This window comes from Chiloscyllium punctatum, chromosome 32, assembly GCF_047496795.1.
Source record: "Chiloscyllium punctatum isolate Juve2018m chromosome 32, sChiPun1.3, whole genome shotgun sequence".
In the NCBI taxonomy this organism is placed as follows: domain Eukaryota; kingdom Metazoa; phylum Chordata; class Chondrichthyes; order Orectolobiformes; family Hemiscylliidae; genus Chiloscyllium; species Chiloscyllium punctatum.
Window position 1 is genome coordinate 63,335,148 of NC_092770.1, and position 20,524 is coordinate 63,355,671.

Sequence of the window (20,524 nt, forward strand, 5' to 3'; positions counted from 1 at the left end):
GAATATAATCCCAGTCTACTCAGTCTCTCCTCATAAACTAACCCCTCAACTTCAGAATCAACTTTGTGAACCCCCTCTGCACCCCATCGTATGCCAGTACATCCTTTCTCAAGTAAGGAGACCATAAGTGCACACAGTACTCTAGATGTGGCCTCATCAGCACCCCATACAGCTGCAAAATAATCTCTTGCCTTTTCAACTCAGTCCCTTTAAACAATGAAGGACAAAATTCCGTTTGCCTTCCCAATTCCCTGTTGTACCTGCAGACCAACCTTCTGTGATTCATGCACAAGGACACCCAGGTCCCTCTGCACGGCAGCATGCTGTAACTTTTTACCATTCAAATAATAGTCCTTTTTACTGTTACTCCTACCAAAAGGGAAATCCTGAGGGATCACCACAGATTTCAAGGCTTGATAGTGGCGAAAGGAATTTTGCAAGCTCATACCAAGGATTAGGTGGGATCTGGTACAGAAGATTGTAAGAAGTTAATAAAATCATGAGGGGCACAGATAAGGAGAATAGCAAAGCTCTTTTCCCTGGGGTGGGGAAGTCCAAAACAAGAGGGCATAGGTTTAAGGTGAAAGGGGTAAGATTTAAAAGGGATCTAAAGGGGTAACTTTTTCATGCAGAGGGTGGTGTGTGTTTGGAATGAGCTGCCAGAGGAAGTGGTGGAGGCTGGTACAATTACATTTAAAAGCATCTGGATGGGTATATGAATAGAAAGGGTTTAGAGGGATATGGGCCAATTTGCTGACAAATGGGACTAGATTAATTTAGAATATTTGGTCAGCAGGGACGATTTGGACAGAAGGGTCTGTTTTCATGCTGTACAACTCTATAACTGTTTCTTCCTTTCAGTATCCAGTATTCCCGTTTAATGTGTACTCCCAGCATTAAAACTCAATTCTATCCTGTTACTGGCCAGCTGTTTGCATCCCTCTCCCTCTCTCTAAAGCTGGAAGGTCTGGACTTCAGGTGCTGACAGGAAGCAGATGACGAAGGATTGAAGAAATGAGTGAAACAAAACAAAGGTAAAGCTGAGGGATTGGAGACTGGTTCGAAATTGGCGCCTGCAGTGCGTCAGAAGGCAGCGTGGGGAAGGGAGTGTGCACTCTCTCTCACACACACACAGTATAGAGAGTGAGAAGGAGGCAGGCAGAGAAGCAGCGCAGACAGGCAGAGGGCAGCGCTCCAGCCTCGGGGAGGGTGAAGCCTGAGATATGGGCAAGGCGGAGAGAGAATGAGCCGGAGATCCCAGCTCCCAGCAGCAGGAGCAGGAGCAGGAGCAGAGCAGCGGCGCCCAAGATGAGTAACAGCAGCAGCAGCAGCCCCGGCTCGGGATCATGCCGCTTCGCCGATTACTTCGTGGTAGCGGGGATCGACACTGACAGTGGGCTGGAGCCTGATGAACTCTCCGGTAGGTGAGCGGGGCTGAACCCGGGGTGGGAACCGCGATTGCAATGGGGGGGGGGGGGGTCCTGCCGCTATATTCCACTGACTGTAAACATTCACGGGGGGGGGGGGGTCTGTACATTGAAATACACAGGAGCGGTTAAATATAGACCTGTTTGTTTATTTCAGTATCGGCCATTCTCTTGTAGATCTCAGACGGAATGATTCTCCCTCTGGATAAAGATGGGTTCCTGGGTGTGTGTTTTGTTCCTTCTGTATAATTTGACTAATTACAGTCAGCGCAATTCGTTTTGAATTCCTTGTCCGCTCCCGTCTGCTCCAACGCTCCCAACCCCAGTTTAATTTAACGGGGATACAGATTCTCACACACACAAGCCCAAGTGGCTGTTCTGAGACCGTGTTGGTCATTAGGCTATTCGACCAAGGTGGGCATTACCGCGTAGCCCCCATCCCGCCCCTGCTTCACCGTCTCCATCTGCAGAGGAGAGTTCTTTGCCTCTTTAAGAACCGAGCAAGTCGCCTGTCTTTCATTTGCATCCCCCCCATCCCAACAAGTTCCCTAAACCCAATGCCGTGTTTGAGGTTCGACACAGCCTTGTCGATGTACCACGAAAAGAATTGCCAATAATTGGATAAATCCAGAAGTTTCCACGGCATTGGAGAAACAGACTGGCTGCCTCCGCCAAATTACTCTTCCGTTCTGTAGTTTCTTCAAATCCGTGATGTTGAAGCAAGCAGATATCTTGAAAGGTCCCTCAGGCAGAAATGTTCTGCATTGCTGTTGCAACAGGGACTTCCCCGCACTGTTTTGTCCAGCAACATTCCCTACTGAGTAAAGTTGACCTGGGTTCCACTGAGCAGTTGATGTGGGGATTGGGTTAGAAGTGGTTTGTTTGGAGTGTGGGTGTCCTTGGTCAAGTGAAATTCATGTCCTGGGCAGCTGTTCAGAAATGGTGCAATCTGTGTGGTTTTGTCTGCAATGTGTCCTGCTATTGTGTTAACAAAAATATTTAAAATATTAGTAAAGCAAAATGTGAAACCTTGGCTTAGTTAGAGAAAATCTCAACTCTGAAGGCTGTGAGTTCAAATCACACTCTAGCGACTCAGCATGGAATCTCTCCAATGTAATACTCAAGGGAATGTTGCAAGTATTCTCTTTTGCTGGAGATGTTAAACTGAGAGGTAATACTTCCTCTAGGGTGGATGTGGAAGATAATGTGGCACTACTCAAAGAATAGCAGTGGATTTAATCCCAGTGTTTTTCCATAGTTATTTCTTAATGAACATGGTTTAAAACAAATTATCAAGTCATTATTTTGCTGCTTGTTTGTGGGACCTTGCTACTAACTTTGTTACACGACAACAGAAACCACTTTTCAAAAGTACTTCGTTCGGTTTCAAATATGCCAGACTGGTCCCAAAGTGGTATTTAGACAAAGCAAGTTTTCTTTCTTTTTTTAAAAATTATGTTCATCACCTTCTTCTGTGTTATGCACGTTTCGGTTATATGGTTACTCTTATCTATAATGGGCACAGACTCAAAAGAGACAGAAGTGGGTACTGCAGGTGCTGGAGATTAGAGTCAAGATAAGAGTGGTGCTGGAAAAACACAGCAGGTCAGGCAGAAACCGAGGAGCAGGAAAATCGAGGTTTCGGGCAAAAGCCCTTCATCAGGAATGTATAGCCCAATTCTACTTGTATTAAGGTTGAATGTATTGAATTGGATACTAGTTGCCATAGGTCATACTAAATTGACTCTCCAATAACAACACATCATCTCAGATACCCAGTGACTGAATTAGATCTATTATTTGGATTAATCAAGGCTGGTCTGTGCAGAGTTGGCACAAATTGGCCGGTTGGCAGGAGATGCCATTGTAACTGGATGGGGCTTTGCTTGGTTAACTCTTACTGGATAGTGCATGGAGTACCAGATGTAGCGTGAGCCTAAGATTGGGTGAAGTTTTGATGGCCCCTCATGACTGAATGAACTGCTTGAGGATTGTGTTACTCAGGAAGACTAAGAAGATAAAGGAGAGCACATAACAGTCCATGGAACTGTGAGGCATCGATTCCAGGGACAAAAAAGAAACTGGTCTCAGAATGCTCCAACCCAGACAAAACGACATTAAACAATTGCAAATATGTTGTGCTGCACAAATAACAAACTTTTAAGTTTAATAATTCAGTATACTTCAAGCTAAACAAATTAGATTTCTTCTAGACGCTGAGATAGATTGTGTTATAAAATGTTTGCAATATTTTCAGTCTTGGCAAGGTGTTCCTTTTCTCCTATGCCTCAGCTCAAACTTGGATGAAACAACCTGCATTCTGCTGCATTATGCAATGATGCTTTGAAATACCCAGAGGTGCAGTCCACTTCTGCAATGTTAAAATTATCTGAATGAATAAAGGATCCCCTGGTGATGGATGATGTCTGCCTTGCTGGGGCTATTACATATTTGCATTTTATAGCACAAATCATTAGCACTGGGTGGTTAAGTTAACGAATTGAAGAATTACATTCCAAACCCTCTGGCCTAATGCAGTTCCAGAACTGAATAATAATTTTGTGATGTCCTGTTTATTGGATTTATGGTATTCACATGGAGCAACTCTGAATTGTTTAGCTTGTAGGACAGTTAGTTATTTAAATGCAGCCGTTGACTGTTTCATGATGGATAATGGCAATAGCAATGTTGGGTTGATATTACAGCCTTCAGGGTTTTAAAAGAGTGAAGATTGGAAATGTTCGTCATTATCAGAAAATGGTATAATATCTTAAGTGTCTACTCTCAGTTTGAAGTGCAAGGTACATGATAAGTGAGCACTTTTCCAAGCATTGGAATTATTTCTTGTTTCAAGGCATATCCACATACATTCCATTCCTATTGTTGAGGTGCTGAAGTGGGAAGACGTACTGGGATGTTGGGCTCTACTAGATATGACTTATTGTGGCAGCCACGCCTCTCTGCTGGTCGCACTCTTGCCCCTCAGTCGTGAGGTAAAAGGTCAGGGCTTCAAGTCCCACTCCAGAGAGTTGAGTGTGCCTACGGTGATGATTCTAATTGGGCACTGAGGGAGCGCTGCAATGTCAGAAGTACAGCACTTTGGGTCGACATGACAGATCCCTGGTAATATTTGAGCAAGAGCAGAGTTAGTCTCCCCAGTGTCTTGGCAAATATTTATCTCTTAAGCAACATCACAAAAACAGATTATCTAGTCATTATCCCATTACTGTTTGTATAATCCTGCTGTGTACAAACTGTTATGCTGCGTTACACTGCAGAAAAAGATTTCAATGGCTGCTAAGCACTTTGGGATATATTGAGGTTATGGAAGATGTTATATATGGGTCGGATGTGTGTTGCTGTGCAAGCCTACAGTTTCTAGAGTAATGTTCTTTGGTCATGTCTCACTGTCATTATTATCAATGGGGTACAGCTTGTCTCAATAATTGGTGTGTGGGGGTTGTTGCTGGAGATATCAAGAAGAGAAATTCAATTTCAAAAGATTACTCTTGGTTCTGCATTATGGAGAGGGGTGAGAGTTGGGATATAATTTGTGTTGGACAGGGCTATTTTGTATGTGGAACTTAACACATTTGCGCGTTGAAAGTGCTGTGTTTTTCTCTACACAACACTTCGGTGTTTGATTTTCTAGCTTTGATTTGTTGGTGAGCAAAACCTTTTTTTTATGCATAATTTCTCATCAAAGCACAAATCTTTAAATTGAGGCACAAATCTTTAAATTGTTCTCCAGCATCGTACTGATCCTGAGTGATCTATTCTGTTCACTGCGTGGGGGCTGAATTAATAAGCGTCTCAGCTTGCAAATGCTGAATCAGTCTTTCGACACCTGGAATCATGTTTATGGCAATCTCCCATTGTATTGTATTTCAAATATTGACATTGTGCAATTTTCCAAATGGTACTGGAGTCGGAAATGTTTCATGACTGGCTATTGTCCTGCTCAGCACTCCCTGATGCCCATTCTGCCTTGATTAGCCTTGTTTTTTGAATTGGCTCCCTGCTATTTCCCCATATATTCAATCCAACACAAACTACAGCATAAACCTACACAACAATCCTTAGCCTCCTCTTTGTCACAATGAGAAGGAGTTGAGAGATTATTTGACACAGCATTCTCACAGCATCTCTCCCATTTGCCCTGATACCTATTCTGGATTAAGACCCCCTTTCAGTACTTTCCAATCTCAGTGAATTTAAAAGGGCTGACAGATTGAATTATGAGGACATATTGCATTTGTTTGGTTTGTTGCCTTTAGAATGTTGAAGGGTAATCTAATCAAAGTGTTGAAAATGATAAACAGATTCAAAAGGTGGATTATCTGCTTCCAGAAAGCGGGGGTATGACCTTTCACTTAAAGCCATGATATTTGGAAGTCAATTCAGGGAGTGTTTTTCCTCCCTCTCACTTGAGAGAATACATCATTAAATCACTGTCCAAAAAGCTGTTCAGGCTGGGAATTGAGTGCAGGTATCAGATCCGCCACTTACAGACATTTGATGGCCAATTTAAAGGGTTACAGAATCAAAGTGGGTAGATGAGAGTGAAGGCACCCACCAGATGCGGTTGGCTGATTGACAGAACTGGGGAGTGGGGCTGAACGAATTCTGCTCCTTGTTGTTCAGACACATGGGAGAGGAAAGTCTCCTGTTTTAGCCATTGTCCTGTGGCAGTTGAGTTAAGAAGGGAGTTTCAATAAAACGAAGCTACTGGCAGTGAAATGGTGCCTATCACCTAAAGCTCCGAGCACATTGTTCAGCTTTTTGTTTCCTGGCACTGCTTTCTTTTGCCTTGCTGGTAGTACAGTCTGGGCCAGAGATTTCTCCACAGCCACCATCAAAAGCGCTTTAAGATTGTCAGCAGGGAGTGGGATTCATGCTTGCCCAAGTGACTATATCCATTATCTCCCCATTCCCTTAGTTGCCGGGTACCGCAAAAGATTGGCATCCTGCCAGCTGTGATGTTGATCTGACTTGGGCACAGATAATTTTTACTGTTGCGTTGTCAGATTGTGCTAACTGTTTAATATTCTGGCAGGATGTCAGCTGTGGCTCAGTGGGTAGCCCTTTCGCCTCTGAGTCAGAGACTTGTGGACTCAAGTTCCACTCCAGAAGTCGAAGCACAGAATCTGGGCTCACGCTTCAGTGCAGAGCTGAGGAAGCACTGCACCGTTGGGCATGTGACTGCTTTCGGATGAAATGGCAAAGCAGGTCGATGCCTTGGTTTTATTTGTGGAGGTCCAAGAACATTCTCCCCTGACTGATATTTTAATCCCTCGATATCAGGCACAGTGGCTCAGTGGTTAGCATTGCTGCCTCCCAGCACCAGGGACCTGGGTTCAATTCCAGCCTTGAGTGACTGACTGTGTGGAGTTTGTACACTCTCCCAGTGTCTGTGTGGGTTTCTCTGGGTGCTCTGGTTTCCCCCTGTAATCCAAAGATATGCAGGTTAGGTGAAGTGGCCATGCTAAGTTGCCCATAGTGTTCAGGGATGTGTAGGTTAGGTGCATTAGTCAGGGATAATAGGGTAGGGGAATGGGTCTGGGTGCGTCACTCTTCAGAGGGTTGGTGCAGACTTGTTGGGCCAAATGGCCTGTTTCCATGCTGTAGGGATTCTGTGACTCAATCTAAAAACGGACAATGCAGTCGTTTAACACACTTCTGTCTGTGGGATTTTGCTATGCACAAATCAGCTGCTTGCTTTCCCACACCACACAAGTGATAGTCCTTTTGACAGTAATTAGCACTATGCAATGGTCCGAAATCATGAGCGGCGCTACGCAAATGCAACTTTATTTGTTATATTTTGAGAGAATGGGCTTCACAATTGTCCTCAGCCCTGGCGCCTATCTAGTGGCAGTGAAGAACAACACTTTCTGTGTGATGGTGAAAGTATTTTGTGATTATTCCCAAAGTGATTGTTTTGTGCTGATGTTTCGGTGAAACAAGATGGTGGCTGTGTGTAAAACCTGTCCATTTGAACTCTGAAGAGTCAAACAATCTCAGATGCTTTTTTATTGTTAGCTCATATCTCGAGTCATGGATTCCTACAGCATAAAGGACAGGCCCTCTGGCCCAAACTGGTCCATGCTGACCGAAATGTCCACCACATTAACCCCATTTCTCTGCACTTGGCCCATATCCTTCTCATCCTTTCCTATTCATGTATTTGTCCAAGTGCCTTTTAAATGTTGAATCTAGGCCATTACCCCATTGTCAAGTTGATTCCTCCAATGGTAAAGCTTGACTAGGGGCACAAGTCTTCAGGATGGATGTTGTAAGGAGCCATAGCCCTAGATGCACTGAGTCATCTTTATATGGAAGAATGAGTCATATTAGGTGAAGATTAATATCTGAGATGGTGGAGACATCAGGACAAGGGGCATTTCTGGCTCATGGTAAACACTTTACTACTAACCCACCACTAATATGAGGATGCTCACTGGTTCCTCTAATCAGCTGTATCATTTTCCGCTGCATTTCAAGGTGGGTAGTGCAGCACTGCAGAACCTGGATCCAATTTGTTGGCTGTGGGATTTGCTTTACTCTGTTTGTTGTTCACATCTTCCAGTGTTAAGCATGTCAGCAATTCTGTGATTGAGTTTGCTGTCTGATTTTCAGGTCTGCCTAGTGCTGTGCGTGGCATGCTCTCCTCATGAACTTAAAGTTTGGACCCATGGCATTGTGCCAATGGGAGAGTGAGAAATGTGCTGGACCAGTCATAAGGTTAGACATTGAGGAATGTGAGACTACTGCTGCAACTGGCCTACAGCCCCTCATGGAGGCCCAGTTTGTACCTGCTAGTTCTGTCCAGCATCTATTTTATTTAATACAGTGGGAGCTTCACATGACAGTGGGAAGATGGGATTCATATCCATGGGGACACTTGCATCTGCGACGGGTAGATTGACATGGGCAAGGTCAAGTTTGTTTTCCCCTTACCTCGGTGCTGCTACAGAGCCACTCTTTGATGGAGACCCAATGTCCTTCACCACGGGTATGTTCCATATCCTTGCTACCATTTGTGCTTCTTAGAAATGTTGCTGATGTGGAGGAGTATTGATTGATTATCTGGGGGTGGGGGGGGGGGGGGTAAGCGGAGGTAGTTGGTGTTTAGGTGTGACTAAGCAACAGGAGGTTCCATTGCACATGTTTGACTGTGGTGTCACATGAACAGATGGTGTACGGAATCAGTATTGAGGGCTAACAGGAGATGTCCACCCAACTGTGTTGCCATTTGCTCCCCCCCCCTGCCCGAGACCAGTGGGAAAGAACACACCTCAGTATGATGAGACAGGAGTCTCGCACCAAACCAACTCTTGCAGTTGATGTGTATGATTAATTTGTGGAACAGCTGTCCCAGTATTAACACAGATCCCTGGATATTACTCTAGAAGATTTTGCAGTGTTGCCTGCCCTGTGTATGTCTTTTTGAGGTGCCTAGTTGTCCAATTTTGTTGTTCATTATCATTTTGCACAGCAATGGATTAGAATATAAAATCATGAAGGGCATGGATAGGGTAAATAGACAGAGTCTTTTCCCTGGGGTGGGGAAGTCCAGAACTAGAAGGCATAGGCTCAGGGGTGTGAGGGGGAAAATTTAAAAGGGACCTAAGGGGCAACTTTTTCACTCAGAGGGTGGTACGTGTATGATATGAGCTGCCAGAGGAAGTGGGGGAGACTGGTACAATTACAACATTTAAAAGGCATTTGGATGGGTATGTGAATAGGAAGGGCTTAGAGGGATATGGGCCGAATGCTGACAAATGGGACTAGATTAGGTTGGGATATCGATGGTTGGCATGGATGAGTTGGACCGAAGGGTCTGTTTCCGTGTGGTACATCTCTATGACTAATTGGGAGCTTGTTAAGCTATTTTGGATTCCACCATTTGGTGTTGATTTGATGCCAGACTGAGTAATGATGGTGGATTTGTTTCATTAGGGAATATTAGGGAACCAGTTGAGTTTTGAGTTGAGTTTTAATAATACTAGATTTTAGTTCCAGGGTTATTCAATTAACTTTGCTTCCAGCTGTCATTGTAGGATTTGAGCTCCTCCCTCTGGGTCACGATCTATATTTTTGGGTCACTAACAGTAAAATAAAGACTGTTAGGCCCATTGATGTAGTGTATATGGAGAGTCAAAAGACTTTATCAAAAGTCTAATAGAATGAGCTTGTAAAGAAAATCGAAGTCTGTGAGTAATTAGTAATTTAATGGAAGTATAATTGGCGAAGTGGCAGGGGAACAGAGGTGAAATGTTGTTTATCAGATGGACAGTCCGCAGAGACTAGTGCTGAGACCAGTCTATATTATTTTATGATATATCATTTTGATTAGGCCTGAGGCATAACCCCAAAGTTTGCTGAAAGACACTGAACTCAGAAAAGTGGTACACAGCAAGGAGGAGAACAACAGACTGCAGGAGGACATAGACTTGATAGTGAAACGAGAAGGCATATTATCCAGTTGAATTTAATATGAAATCAGGATGCAGATACGTTAAGAGGTTCAAAAGGCAAATGGGCTTGTTAGTTATTGCAAGGGAATTGGTCTGTATAGTGGTCTATAAAAACCACCTTGGTACAGTTGTACAAGGAGTTGGTGAGACGACATCTGCAGTACTGTGTATAGTTTTCATCTCCTTGTTTAAGAAATATTGACTAGATTAGATTCCCTACAGCCCAACCAGTCCACACCTATCCCTCCAAAGAGTAACCCACCCTGACCCATTTCCCTCTGACTGATGCGCCTAGCACTATGGGCAATTTAGCATGGTCAATTCACCTGACCTGCACATCTTTGGACTGTGGGAGGAAACCTGAGCATCCAGAGGAAGCCCACACAGACACGGGGAGGATGTGCAAACTTCACACAGACAGTCGTCCGAGGCTGGAATCGAACGTGGGAATGTGGTGCTGTGAGGCAGCAGTACTAACCACCTGAGCCACCGTGCCACCCATTAGAAGCAGTTCAGTGAAGATTGAGTTCCTGGAATGAGAGAATTATCTTGTGAGAAAGGTTGGTCAGACAGGATCTGTATGCATTGTAAGTTCGAATAGTGAGAGGTGACCTCATTAAAACAGTTAAGTGAGAGCACTTGACAGAGTGGATGCTGAGAGGACATTATCCTATGTGAAAGAGACTAGACCTAGGGGAGAGTTTTGGAAAAATAATTTAACACCAATATTAAGGAACATTGTTTCTCTGAGGACCATGAGTTTGGAACTCTCTTCCCAAACAGCCGTGGAGACAGAGTCATTGAATATCTTTAAGTTAGACGTGGATAGATTCTTGTCAAATAAGGGAGTCAAAAATTATCGGACTGGCTGGGAATGTAGAATCGTGAACACACAAAAGTGTTTGAAGTTGAGATTGTTTTTGAAAAGGCATAACAAGCCTTGGTTTTTGTAGAGGCACAGAATACAAAAGCAAAGAAGTTAAGTTAAATCTTCACTCCAGCTGAGGTCTTACCAATGACATGTAATGTGTTCAATTCTGGGCACCACGCTGTTGCAATGATGACAACAGTTGATAAGGGTGTGGAAGAGATTTCCTCAGATAATACCAGGGATGAGCGGTGCCAATTATGTGAAGAGGTTAGAAAGCTAGGGTTTCCTGACTTAAAGCGGGGAAGGCGATGAGATGATTTGAAAATCTTGACTGACTTTTTGACAGAGGAATTAAAATTTATTCAATGGCACAAGCGTCATTTAAGGATGGATACAGATTTCAGATCATTGATAAAAGAAGTAAAGGCAACCTATTAAAAAAAAGTTATGCAGTGAGTTACTTTGGCCTATTATAGCCATTGCCTGAAAGAATAATGGCAGCGCATTCAATAACGATTTTCAAAGCAAATTAGCTAACTATTTGAAGGGGGAGCATTGCTGTGAGGAAGGAGCGGTGAAATGGAATGATTTTGGATAACATTTTCAAGAAGCTGGCAAGAGCATGATGGGCTTAAACCAAATCCTTTGTGTGCACAATATTTGCTAGTGAGCCTTGGAAGCAACGGGTCACATGATGATTGTGCAATTCAGTGCTGCCAAATTTCATTAGTAAATTGACTGCACCATGCTGTGCATTTAAAAACCGAAAGCAGGAAATTATAGCGGTGTCATTAAGCTGTCAGTAAATTGTAAAGAGGGTGGAAGAATTTCCTTACAATCTTTGCTTCTACTGCAGAGGCCTAAATAGCCCCATACTTAACGTCTTCCTAAATGTGGGTTGCCATTGAAAAAAAACATGTTCAAATCACAGATTTGTACAGCCAAGGAGGCTACTTTGCCCATCCTGCTGGTGCCAGCACTTTGAAAGAGCTATCCAATCTGCTAAGGAATTCCTCAACGCCCGAGAGTCCAATTGCTTTGACTGGAGATTTGAAAAGATTTTATTTAATGTAGTTTGATGGTTGAGGAATATAAGTGAAATGCAGTCTGTTCTGTTATAACACGATAGTTCCGTTCTCAAAGCTGTCATCAGAAAGACTGATTCGGGCCCTACACTGACAGCGGCTAATCGACCACATTGAGCTTCACACCCCCAGGCCAATAAGTCGCACAAGAGTGTCCATGCACAACTCACTTGCATTATAAGAAAATCGTGCAATTGCCACGCCATTTAAACTAATGGGGCCAGAATTGTGTTATAGCCAGCACAGGTAAGGAAAGTTTGTGTTCCACAAATAAGAATATAAATTCTTCTCTCTCATTTAAGCCAATTCGCATTGAAGAAGCGTGTGTTGCAGCAAAACCGACTATACTATTGGGTAGAGATTAACAACTGGTGGGAAAACCAACTTAAAATGATGAATGAAGAGCATTGCAGGTTTAATATAATTTTTCACTCCTCATACCCCATATTAGTTGCAATTAGTTAATTTTGTTTGAATCAGTCATTCTATATACTAGGGGTAAATGAGACATGGTATGTCGTGTTGGCATTGCCTACAGTGGGAATTTGAGATGTGGTTTGTTGTGCTTTGTGGGGCTGAAGAAACCATCTCAGGCTGCAGAATTAATTTTGTACAAGCTTGACTGATTATTAATGCTTGTATCAAACTCCTTCAGCCCATCTGCAGAGCCAGCGAACATATAATAGGGTAGCGCTGCTCAGTAAGCATCTCACCTCTCGTTGTTTTACTGACGAGCTTGACAGGAATTCCGTGAGTCTGGGTCCCCCTAGTAATCTATCAAACCCTGTCATTTTCAGCAACAACTCCAGCTTCTGATTATTCAAAGCTGTCACGTCCTTCACGTGAATGGATGCCCCACGCAAGTTAACATCTCTGTGTGTTTGCTTTCAGTGACCAAATGGTGTTCAAACACATCTGAACTCAAAGCCAGTCTTCATCAGTGAGCAGGGGTAGTTAAGTAATAAATCCTTACTGGACTTTCTGAAATAGCACAAGTGAGTTGTGCATGGACACTCTTGTGTGACTTATTGACCTGGGGGTGTGAAGCTCAATGTGGTCGATTAGCTGCTGTCAGTGTAAGGCCCGAATCAGGCTTTCTGATGACAGCTTTGAATCTGTGAGAGCACAAGCAACAGAGCATGCCATGAAGCAGAGATTTACAATGATCTCATTATGAAGAATCTTGCATTTTGTCAACTAACTCATACTCCAATGCAGCACTAGGGGAGTGCTGCACTATTTGAGGTGCCACCTTGCAGGTGCAATGTTAATCAAGGCCTTGACTGTCCTCTGAGGCGAATGTAAAATATCCCAACGTACTATTTCGCAGGCAGGCAGTGATGATCTCCCAGGTACCAATATTTGTCCCTCCACATCACCAAAGCATTGTGAGTGTAATAACATTGCGACTTATGGGATCTTGTCTGCAAATTGGCTCTCCTGTTTCCGACATTACAACAAGAGATTATACTTCCAGTATCTCTTCATCAGCTGTAAAGCACTTGGGGCGTTCTGAGATTGGGTATTGCACTGTTATAATACAGCTTCTTTTCAATATGTCTCTGATATGCTTCCATTTCACTGCTTGTGATTTTCTAAGAGTTTTACAACAGAGAGAGAGAGAGAGACGTCCTTCAATCCATCATGTCTACACTGCTTATCAAACATCTATGTACTTACGTCCCATTTTCCATCATTTGAGCTTTAGCCCTGTGGATATTTCTTAATCAACCTGTTCTTACACATCTCTGGAGCAGGTGGAACATGAACTTGGACCTGCTGGCTTAAAGGCAGGGACATTATCACTGTTCCACAAGAGCCCTTAAGCCTTGTATGCTTTGGCATGCAAATTGTTCATCTGAGTACGACTTAATCATTGAAATAGGTGTCTCAGTAACTTTGCAGTTTTTGCTTTGATTTTATTCCTGGACCTTCACATTGTGATTAGTTTAGACCCTTGTTGGTCAGTTAAAATGAATACATCAATGCAGTGGGCTATCTATCTTATTAATCTGTGAGCTAAGGCCTCCAGACTTGTTGCTGCAAGATGGTGAATTATTATGAAAAAAAACCCTTACTTTTTCAAGTAGTAAATCTACTTTTTTTATCTTGGAAAATTGGATAGATTTTGTTTGTTTTCAATATTTTGTTCCTGTGCATTTTCACTGACTGGACACAGAAAAGAATAATCTATGATTTTTGTCTTGATTCTATCTTGTTTTGCGGTCCGTAAATCTCAGCCTTAGCTGAAGCAAATGAAAAGTTGGATTTAGTGGTGAAGCATTTGCTTGGTGCCACTGGCTTATCACAGTCCAGGCTGAGAAATGTCCACTCAGCTTCTGCAATCTGACCTTCACAGCTTTTATTCAGAGCAGATTTAGTCAGAGATGTAATATAGACATCTTTTGTCATTTTTACACAGAAGCAAGACTCTATCTCTCTCTCTCTCTCTCTCTCTTTCCACGTAAACATTATAAATAAAGAGCTCACTCGCTGAGTTTGTTAACTCGCTGAGTTTCATCATCTTTAGCATAATCTTTTAACTGTTAATGTTTCAAGGGAAGCACCTTGGGATGTTTAACTGAATGTTGAAGGTGCTATATAAATGCATTTCACTGCTGTTCTCTAGTACCCCTCCAATCCTTTCATGGAACAAATTGTCCTCTTTTGACTGGGCTCTTGGTCACTAGCATATTCTAAATGTTAGTTTGGATCTCCCGTGACAATAGAGTTATCTGTCAAACTATGGTGTTCCAATCTATAGCTTTTATCATTGAGATGATATGGAGGTGTTGGATTGGATTGGGGTGGACAAAGTCAAAAGTCACAAGACACCAGGTTATAGTCCAACAGTTTATTTTAAATCACAAGTGTTTGGAGTGCTGTTTCTTCATTAGATGAAGTCATCGAAAGCTTGTGATTTCAAATAAAGCTGTTGGACTATAACCTGGTGTCTTGTGACTTCTGACTTTGTCAGTGAGATGCTGCTGATATATTGGAGCGCACCACTTTTTTTTGTAGTTTATGAACCCTGGATAGTAAAGACTCATCATTTGTGAATTTTCCTATCCACATAAAACATTCCACAGGTCTAATGTTCAATTTTGAGGCAAAAATACTTGTAGAAAATGTTGAAGATTGACAAAGAGCCTAAATGAAAGTAAAATAAAGTTAGCCTACTGTATTCATTATTGTTACAATGTTGTTGTGATGCAGTCAAAAGGAGTCTACAAGGGGAATATAAATAGGTTGAGTGAGTGAACGAGGCAGATGGAGTTTAGTTTAGGAAAGTGTGATATCGTGTGCTTTGGTAAAATGATTTCAATGTAGATAGATTCCAAAATAGCACAGTGTGGATAGATCTGGGTATTCTTTTGCAAGAAACACAAAAAGTTAGCAAGTGGGTTCAACAAGTGATTAAATGGAATTTTGACCTTTATTGTTGGGGGGGGTTGGGTTGACGTTTTAATGTAGTGACGTCTTGTTACAATGGTACAAGGTGTTGCTGAGGCCACATCGAGAGTACTGTGTAGAGTTTCATCCCATATTTGAGAAAGGACATTGGAGTTGAAAAGATATTGACTAGGCTGATTCCTAGGATGAAAGGGGTTGACTTATCAGGAACAGTTGAACAGGTTAGACTGTTATTCATTAGAGTTTAGAAGAATGAAAGATGATCTTATTGAAGCAACCTGAAGGGGTGCTTGATAGAGTAGGTTTGAGGGTAATGTTTCCTGTAGTAGGGAAATAATGAACAATGGGACTCAGTGACAGAGTAAGGAGACACTTAAAACTGAGAAGAGAAGAAATATCTTCTTTGAGAGAGTAAGTGAATATCTGGAATTCACTACCTCCGAGAGTTGTGGATGCTAGATCACTGCAAGTATTTGAAGGAGGAAGGACATAGGTTTTATTTTTAAAGATGGAGAGTTGTGAGCGATGAGGAGCTGGCACAAAAGAGGATTTGAGACCTGGGGTAGATCTACTTCTCCTACGTCTTATATTCTTAATAGATGATTATGCATTTGTTACAGTATTCAACAATTTGTCCAAAGGACCTTTTATATGTATTAAAAAATTGATTTTATTGTCTTTTATCTTCTACTATACTCTGTACATAGCAAATATTTGAATGGTTGGAACCTATACAATTAACACCTATCAGAAAGGATGTTCAGTATTTATGTATATGACTAATAGGAATGATTTACTGTATACCTTGGATTGTGAGATTAATTTCCATCTTTTGGTTTTAATCTGGTTTCTGATAAACCCACTGTACTGGTGTCATCTGAACAGACGTATTGTTTTCATGGATTTGCATCTTACAGATTTGCTTCCTCTTGTGTTCCCTTTGTTCATATATGCCTGGTCCCCATCGAATATGCACTAATTCTCCAAAAAGCATCCTACTCCAAGCCACAAGCCAAATCTATCCCCACAACCTTGTATTTATCATCTAGCCTAAACATCCTGGATACTACGGGGCAATTCAGCACGGCCAATCCACCTAACTTGCAGATCTTTGGACTGTGGGAGAAAGCTGGAGCACCCGGAGGAAACCCACACAGACGTGGAGAGCAGATGCAAACTCCACACAGACAGTCACCTGAGGGTTGAATCAAACCCCAACACCTGCTGTTGTGAGGCAGCAGTGCTAACCACTGAGCCACCATTGCCGCCATATTGACAGAGGTGTGATGTCTCCCTGGGCCAAGTTGCTTGGAGATCTTAAAGCGCCCTTAACTCATGGAAAAGAAAATTGCCACCTTGACACTTTGAGTGCAAAATCGTCTGAAGAGGAGAAACAAGTAAAGTTTTGAGGTGGGGAGGAGTAGCTCTTGAGTTGAAGCCGAAGACCAACAACAATTAAATAAACACGATTTTGCACCGAAGCCTGATTTTAGAATGGGGCTAAAGAATCAAGTGATAGAGAGTTCCAATTTCAGACCCTCAATGATGTCCTGTTCTATATCCTCTTAAGTGCTCTGTCCTTATGTCGTACATGGACTAGTCAGGCTCCAGTTTGACATAAAGAGTTGCTCTCATTCAGTGAATAGGCCACATATGGTGCTTGGGAAAATGCCTTTGAGGCATGGGGTTGGTGAAAGGGACACACTGGATGGAGATGCTTGGAATGGTGCATACTGACTGTGGTACTGTAATCTACTATACCAGGTTTCTTGACTTTAAAAGACGTAAGATATGGTTGTTACAATCGGCTTGATGCCATCTGAAAGATGAAGAGGGTCTCTACCCCAGAATCTCTAGTTGAAATTCTAACCAGTTATTTACTTCCAGGTACAGACTTGTGAATTATTCTCAATATTTATTTTTGAGCATTTGCTACTTTCCTCTCTCTTATTTCCACCAGCTTTCAGTTTTGCACTGATATTGGATTTATCTTTGACAGCTTCTAAGAAATAAATAATTTTTTTTTGCGTGAGGCTTGTATTCAGATAGCAACTCAAAATATTCCAAACTGTTGAATGTGCTTCTGAGGTACGGGCTATGTTGTAATTCAGGAGCAGGCAGCTGCCAAGTTTATGTGCAACAGGATCTCACAAAAGGCAATGTGATGGTGAGCAGAGGGGGCTGCAGGTGGGTGAACCAAAACACTTCCTCACTGATGTAGGAGCAGATAATTCGGTTCACAAAGTGAGTTCCCTTGTACACCTGTGAGTGTGGCATAGACCTGTATGACTGACTTGTCTAGTGGAGGATGGGGAGTCTTAAAGATGTACAGCATGGAAACAAACCCTTTGATCCAACTTTCTTCTGGATTAGTGGCGCTGGAAGAGCACAGCAGTTCAGGCAGCATCCAAGTAGCTTCGAAATCTATGTTTCGGGCAAAAGCCCTTCATCAGCATCTACTTGGATGCTGCCTGAACTGCTGTGCTCTTCCAGCACCACTAATCCAGAATCTGGTTTCCAGCATCTGCAGTCATTGTTTTTACCCCTTTGGTCCAACTTGTCCATACCAACCAAATATCCCAAATTAATCTAGTCCCATTTGCCAGCATTTGGCCTTTTTCCATCTAAACCTTTCCTATTCATGAACCCATCCAGATGTTTTTTAAATGTAGTTTACAGATGCATTATAGTTCTTTGTAAAGCAGATGAGGATGGGCCACACAAACATATATCATTTCCAGGTTAATTATCTTTCACAGTGATAGGTTTATTGTAACGGAAACTTTAATGATCAGTGAGCAAGATTTCGAATGTATTCTGAGACAGTCATCTCAGAATGTTTAACATTTGTGTTTGTCAGCAGCTGACTGGAGTACTTTACTAAGCAAGCGCTGCCAAACCAGTAAATAATGCATCAGATTGGATTCTTTTCCTGCATGTGTGGCGAAAGCCGGTGTGCAGTGTATCAGATTCAAATTGGATGTGTTTCAATGTTGCAGTCTGCCCAATCTTGCCAGAGGGTGCCACAAAGATTCCGTATATATTATCCCACACAGCCCCTGCACCTCTTCCATCTAGGCTACAAACTCGCTTCAGGCCTTAAAAATTGTTAGGGTCCCTTTTCTTTTAAAAGGCAAGCCGTACCTTGTTTCCAGTGACATTATAACCCATTAAAGAAAAATAAGTATAATGCTCTTCATGGGGGGGAGAAACCATGAGGTAATGACGCTTGTTTCAGGAGACAGTTCAGGCACTATAATGGCCTCCTGTGCTACGAAGATTCTGTGAATGTTTTTGCAAGTGATTCTGTGTCAGACTGATTAGGAGCGAACAGGTCAAGAATTTTATTCTACATGCTCACGGAGCCATACCATTTACAATGCAGAAGATGGGAATGTGCTTCTCCATATCTATGCTAGTTCTTTACAAGACCAAAGTAAAATTAATTTCACTTCCCTGTATTTTTTGTTCCTTCTATCAAATAGTTATCTGGTTTTACCTTAATGGGTGAAATTCCCTCTGTGCCACTTATTCCCAGTGGAGAAGCTTTCAATGGTCGGTAAGTCCTGTGTGGTCACCCTTTCCCGTGTTCTCTATGACCTTGCCAACTCTTCACCCAATTTTCTCCGACCTGCCAAACTTAAGAGAAAAAGATTGAAAAACTGCAGATGCTGGAAATCAGAAACAAAATGAGAGATATGCTGGAAAATCTCAGCAAGTCTGGCGGCATCTGTGGAGAGAAAGCAGAGGTAATGGGTGATGACGTCATCTTGTACGAGGGGGCACAACTACAAATTGAAGGGTAATAGATTTAAGACAGATGTCAGAGGCAGGTTCTTTACGCAGAGAGTGGTAAGGGCATGGAATGCCCTGCCTGCTAATGTAGTCAAATCAGCCACATTAGGGAGATTTAAATAATCCTTAGATAAGCACATGGATGATTTTGGGATAGTGTAGGGGGACGAGCTGAGAATAATTCACAGGTTGGTGCAACATCGAGGGCCGAATAGCCTATTCTGCGCTGTATTATTCTATGTTCTATGTTCTTAATGCTGCAGGCCCAATGATTCTTCTTCAGAACTTCTCATTTTGTTTCTGCCAAACATGGAGAGCTGACATTCCAGACTTACTCTGTTAAAACTTTCCATAACTTTAAAACCAATATTGAATTTTCCACTCGCCTTCTCTAATATTCTGTCTGTCTCAAGAATCTACCCGTCTCAAGAACCTACCCCCACATCTCTCAGATAAAAGTCAGTACAGTAAAACGCATACTACCTGGCACACATCCAGGACCGGGTGGTGCTGAGTTGAATGTGGAGGCTAACCCTCTCAGTTTGAGGTAAGTGTAAGAATCAAATGATAACGTGAAATCGAGTTTCTTGTCCCCCCCCTAGAACCTCTGCACCTTTGACTGTTTTCACTGTAGATGCTCAGGGGAAGATACTTCAGCTTTCAGAATTACCATTTGATGTGGGGCTGGATGATGTAATTTTTGTTTTGAGGAAGGAAGATCAATAATGGAGGCATAGTGGACTTGACAAGGATTAAGCTCTAAACTCAGTCATTGGTCAGCTGAAATGTTTAGAACCTTCCCATAAATTACTGCCAACAGCCCAGATGGGTGATTCCCATTTGTTAGTCAAACTGCCTGTTTTCTGCCATCTCCATTTTGTTTTCTGTTAACTGTCAACCAAAAGCAACTTTATTTCTTTAACATGAAAGGAACGCACATCCTATTTTTTTCGATTCCTGTAAGATTTTTCTTCTGATACAGTCTAAAAGATTGATCATTCTCGAGATTCTGGAATATTCCTGACAGGTTTTTAACTGTAACAGCATGCGCGAGAGTGAAACAATGTTAGGCAGCTTTTTTTTTTAAAAAAAATGCAAGTTCATTTGTAATTTTCCAAACCTAACTGTTACATTCGTGAAAAGTGAACATTTGCTGTTTATGCGAAAGGGCAGAAGCGTGGAACTAATTGGATAGCACTTTCAAAGAGTGGGCGTGGATAGGATGGGCTGAATGGTCTACATCTGGGCTGTATGGTTGTGTAATTCTATTGTATAAGAGACTGAAATTACACTAATCTTCAGGCTAGAGAGGGGTGGAAGATTTGGAAGGACATTCCAAAGGCTTGACAGCTGACAACATGACTGTCAGCAGTGCGCAAAAGGCCAGAGCTGATTCAGGAAGAGAGGCCCCGAACAGATGTAGGAGTATGAGAAATGTAAAATTTAGAGGCA

General features: G+C 42.4%; 1 protein-coding gene across 4 annotated transcripts in view; it reads left to right on the forward strand.

Annotated features, from left to right (window-relative positions):
* Positions 1–1,115: 1,115 nt before the first annotated feature.
* LOC140458230 (DENN domain-containing protein 5B-like) overlaps positions 1,116–20,524 on the forward strand; it is a 297,730-nt gene continuing 278,321 nt past the window's right edge. For 2 of the 4 annotated variants that reach the window (XM_072552507.1, XM_072552508.1), the window contains exon 1: positions 1,116–1,420. In XM_072552507.1, the coding sequence (XP_072408608.1) occupies positions 1,309–1,420 (112 nt within the window). In that variant the 5' untranslated portion in view covers positions 1,116–1,308. Of the gene's footprint in view, positions 1,425–20,524 lie in introns of all 4 variants that reach the window. The other 2 variants (XM_072552509.1, XM_072552510.1) reach the window with 1 other exon arrangement.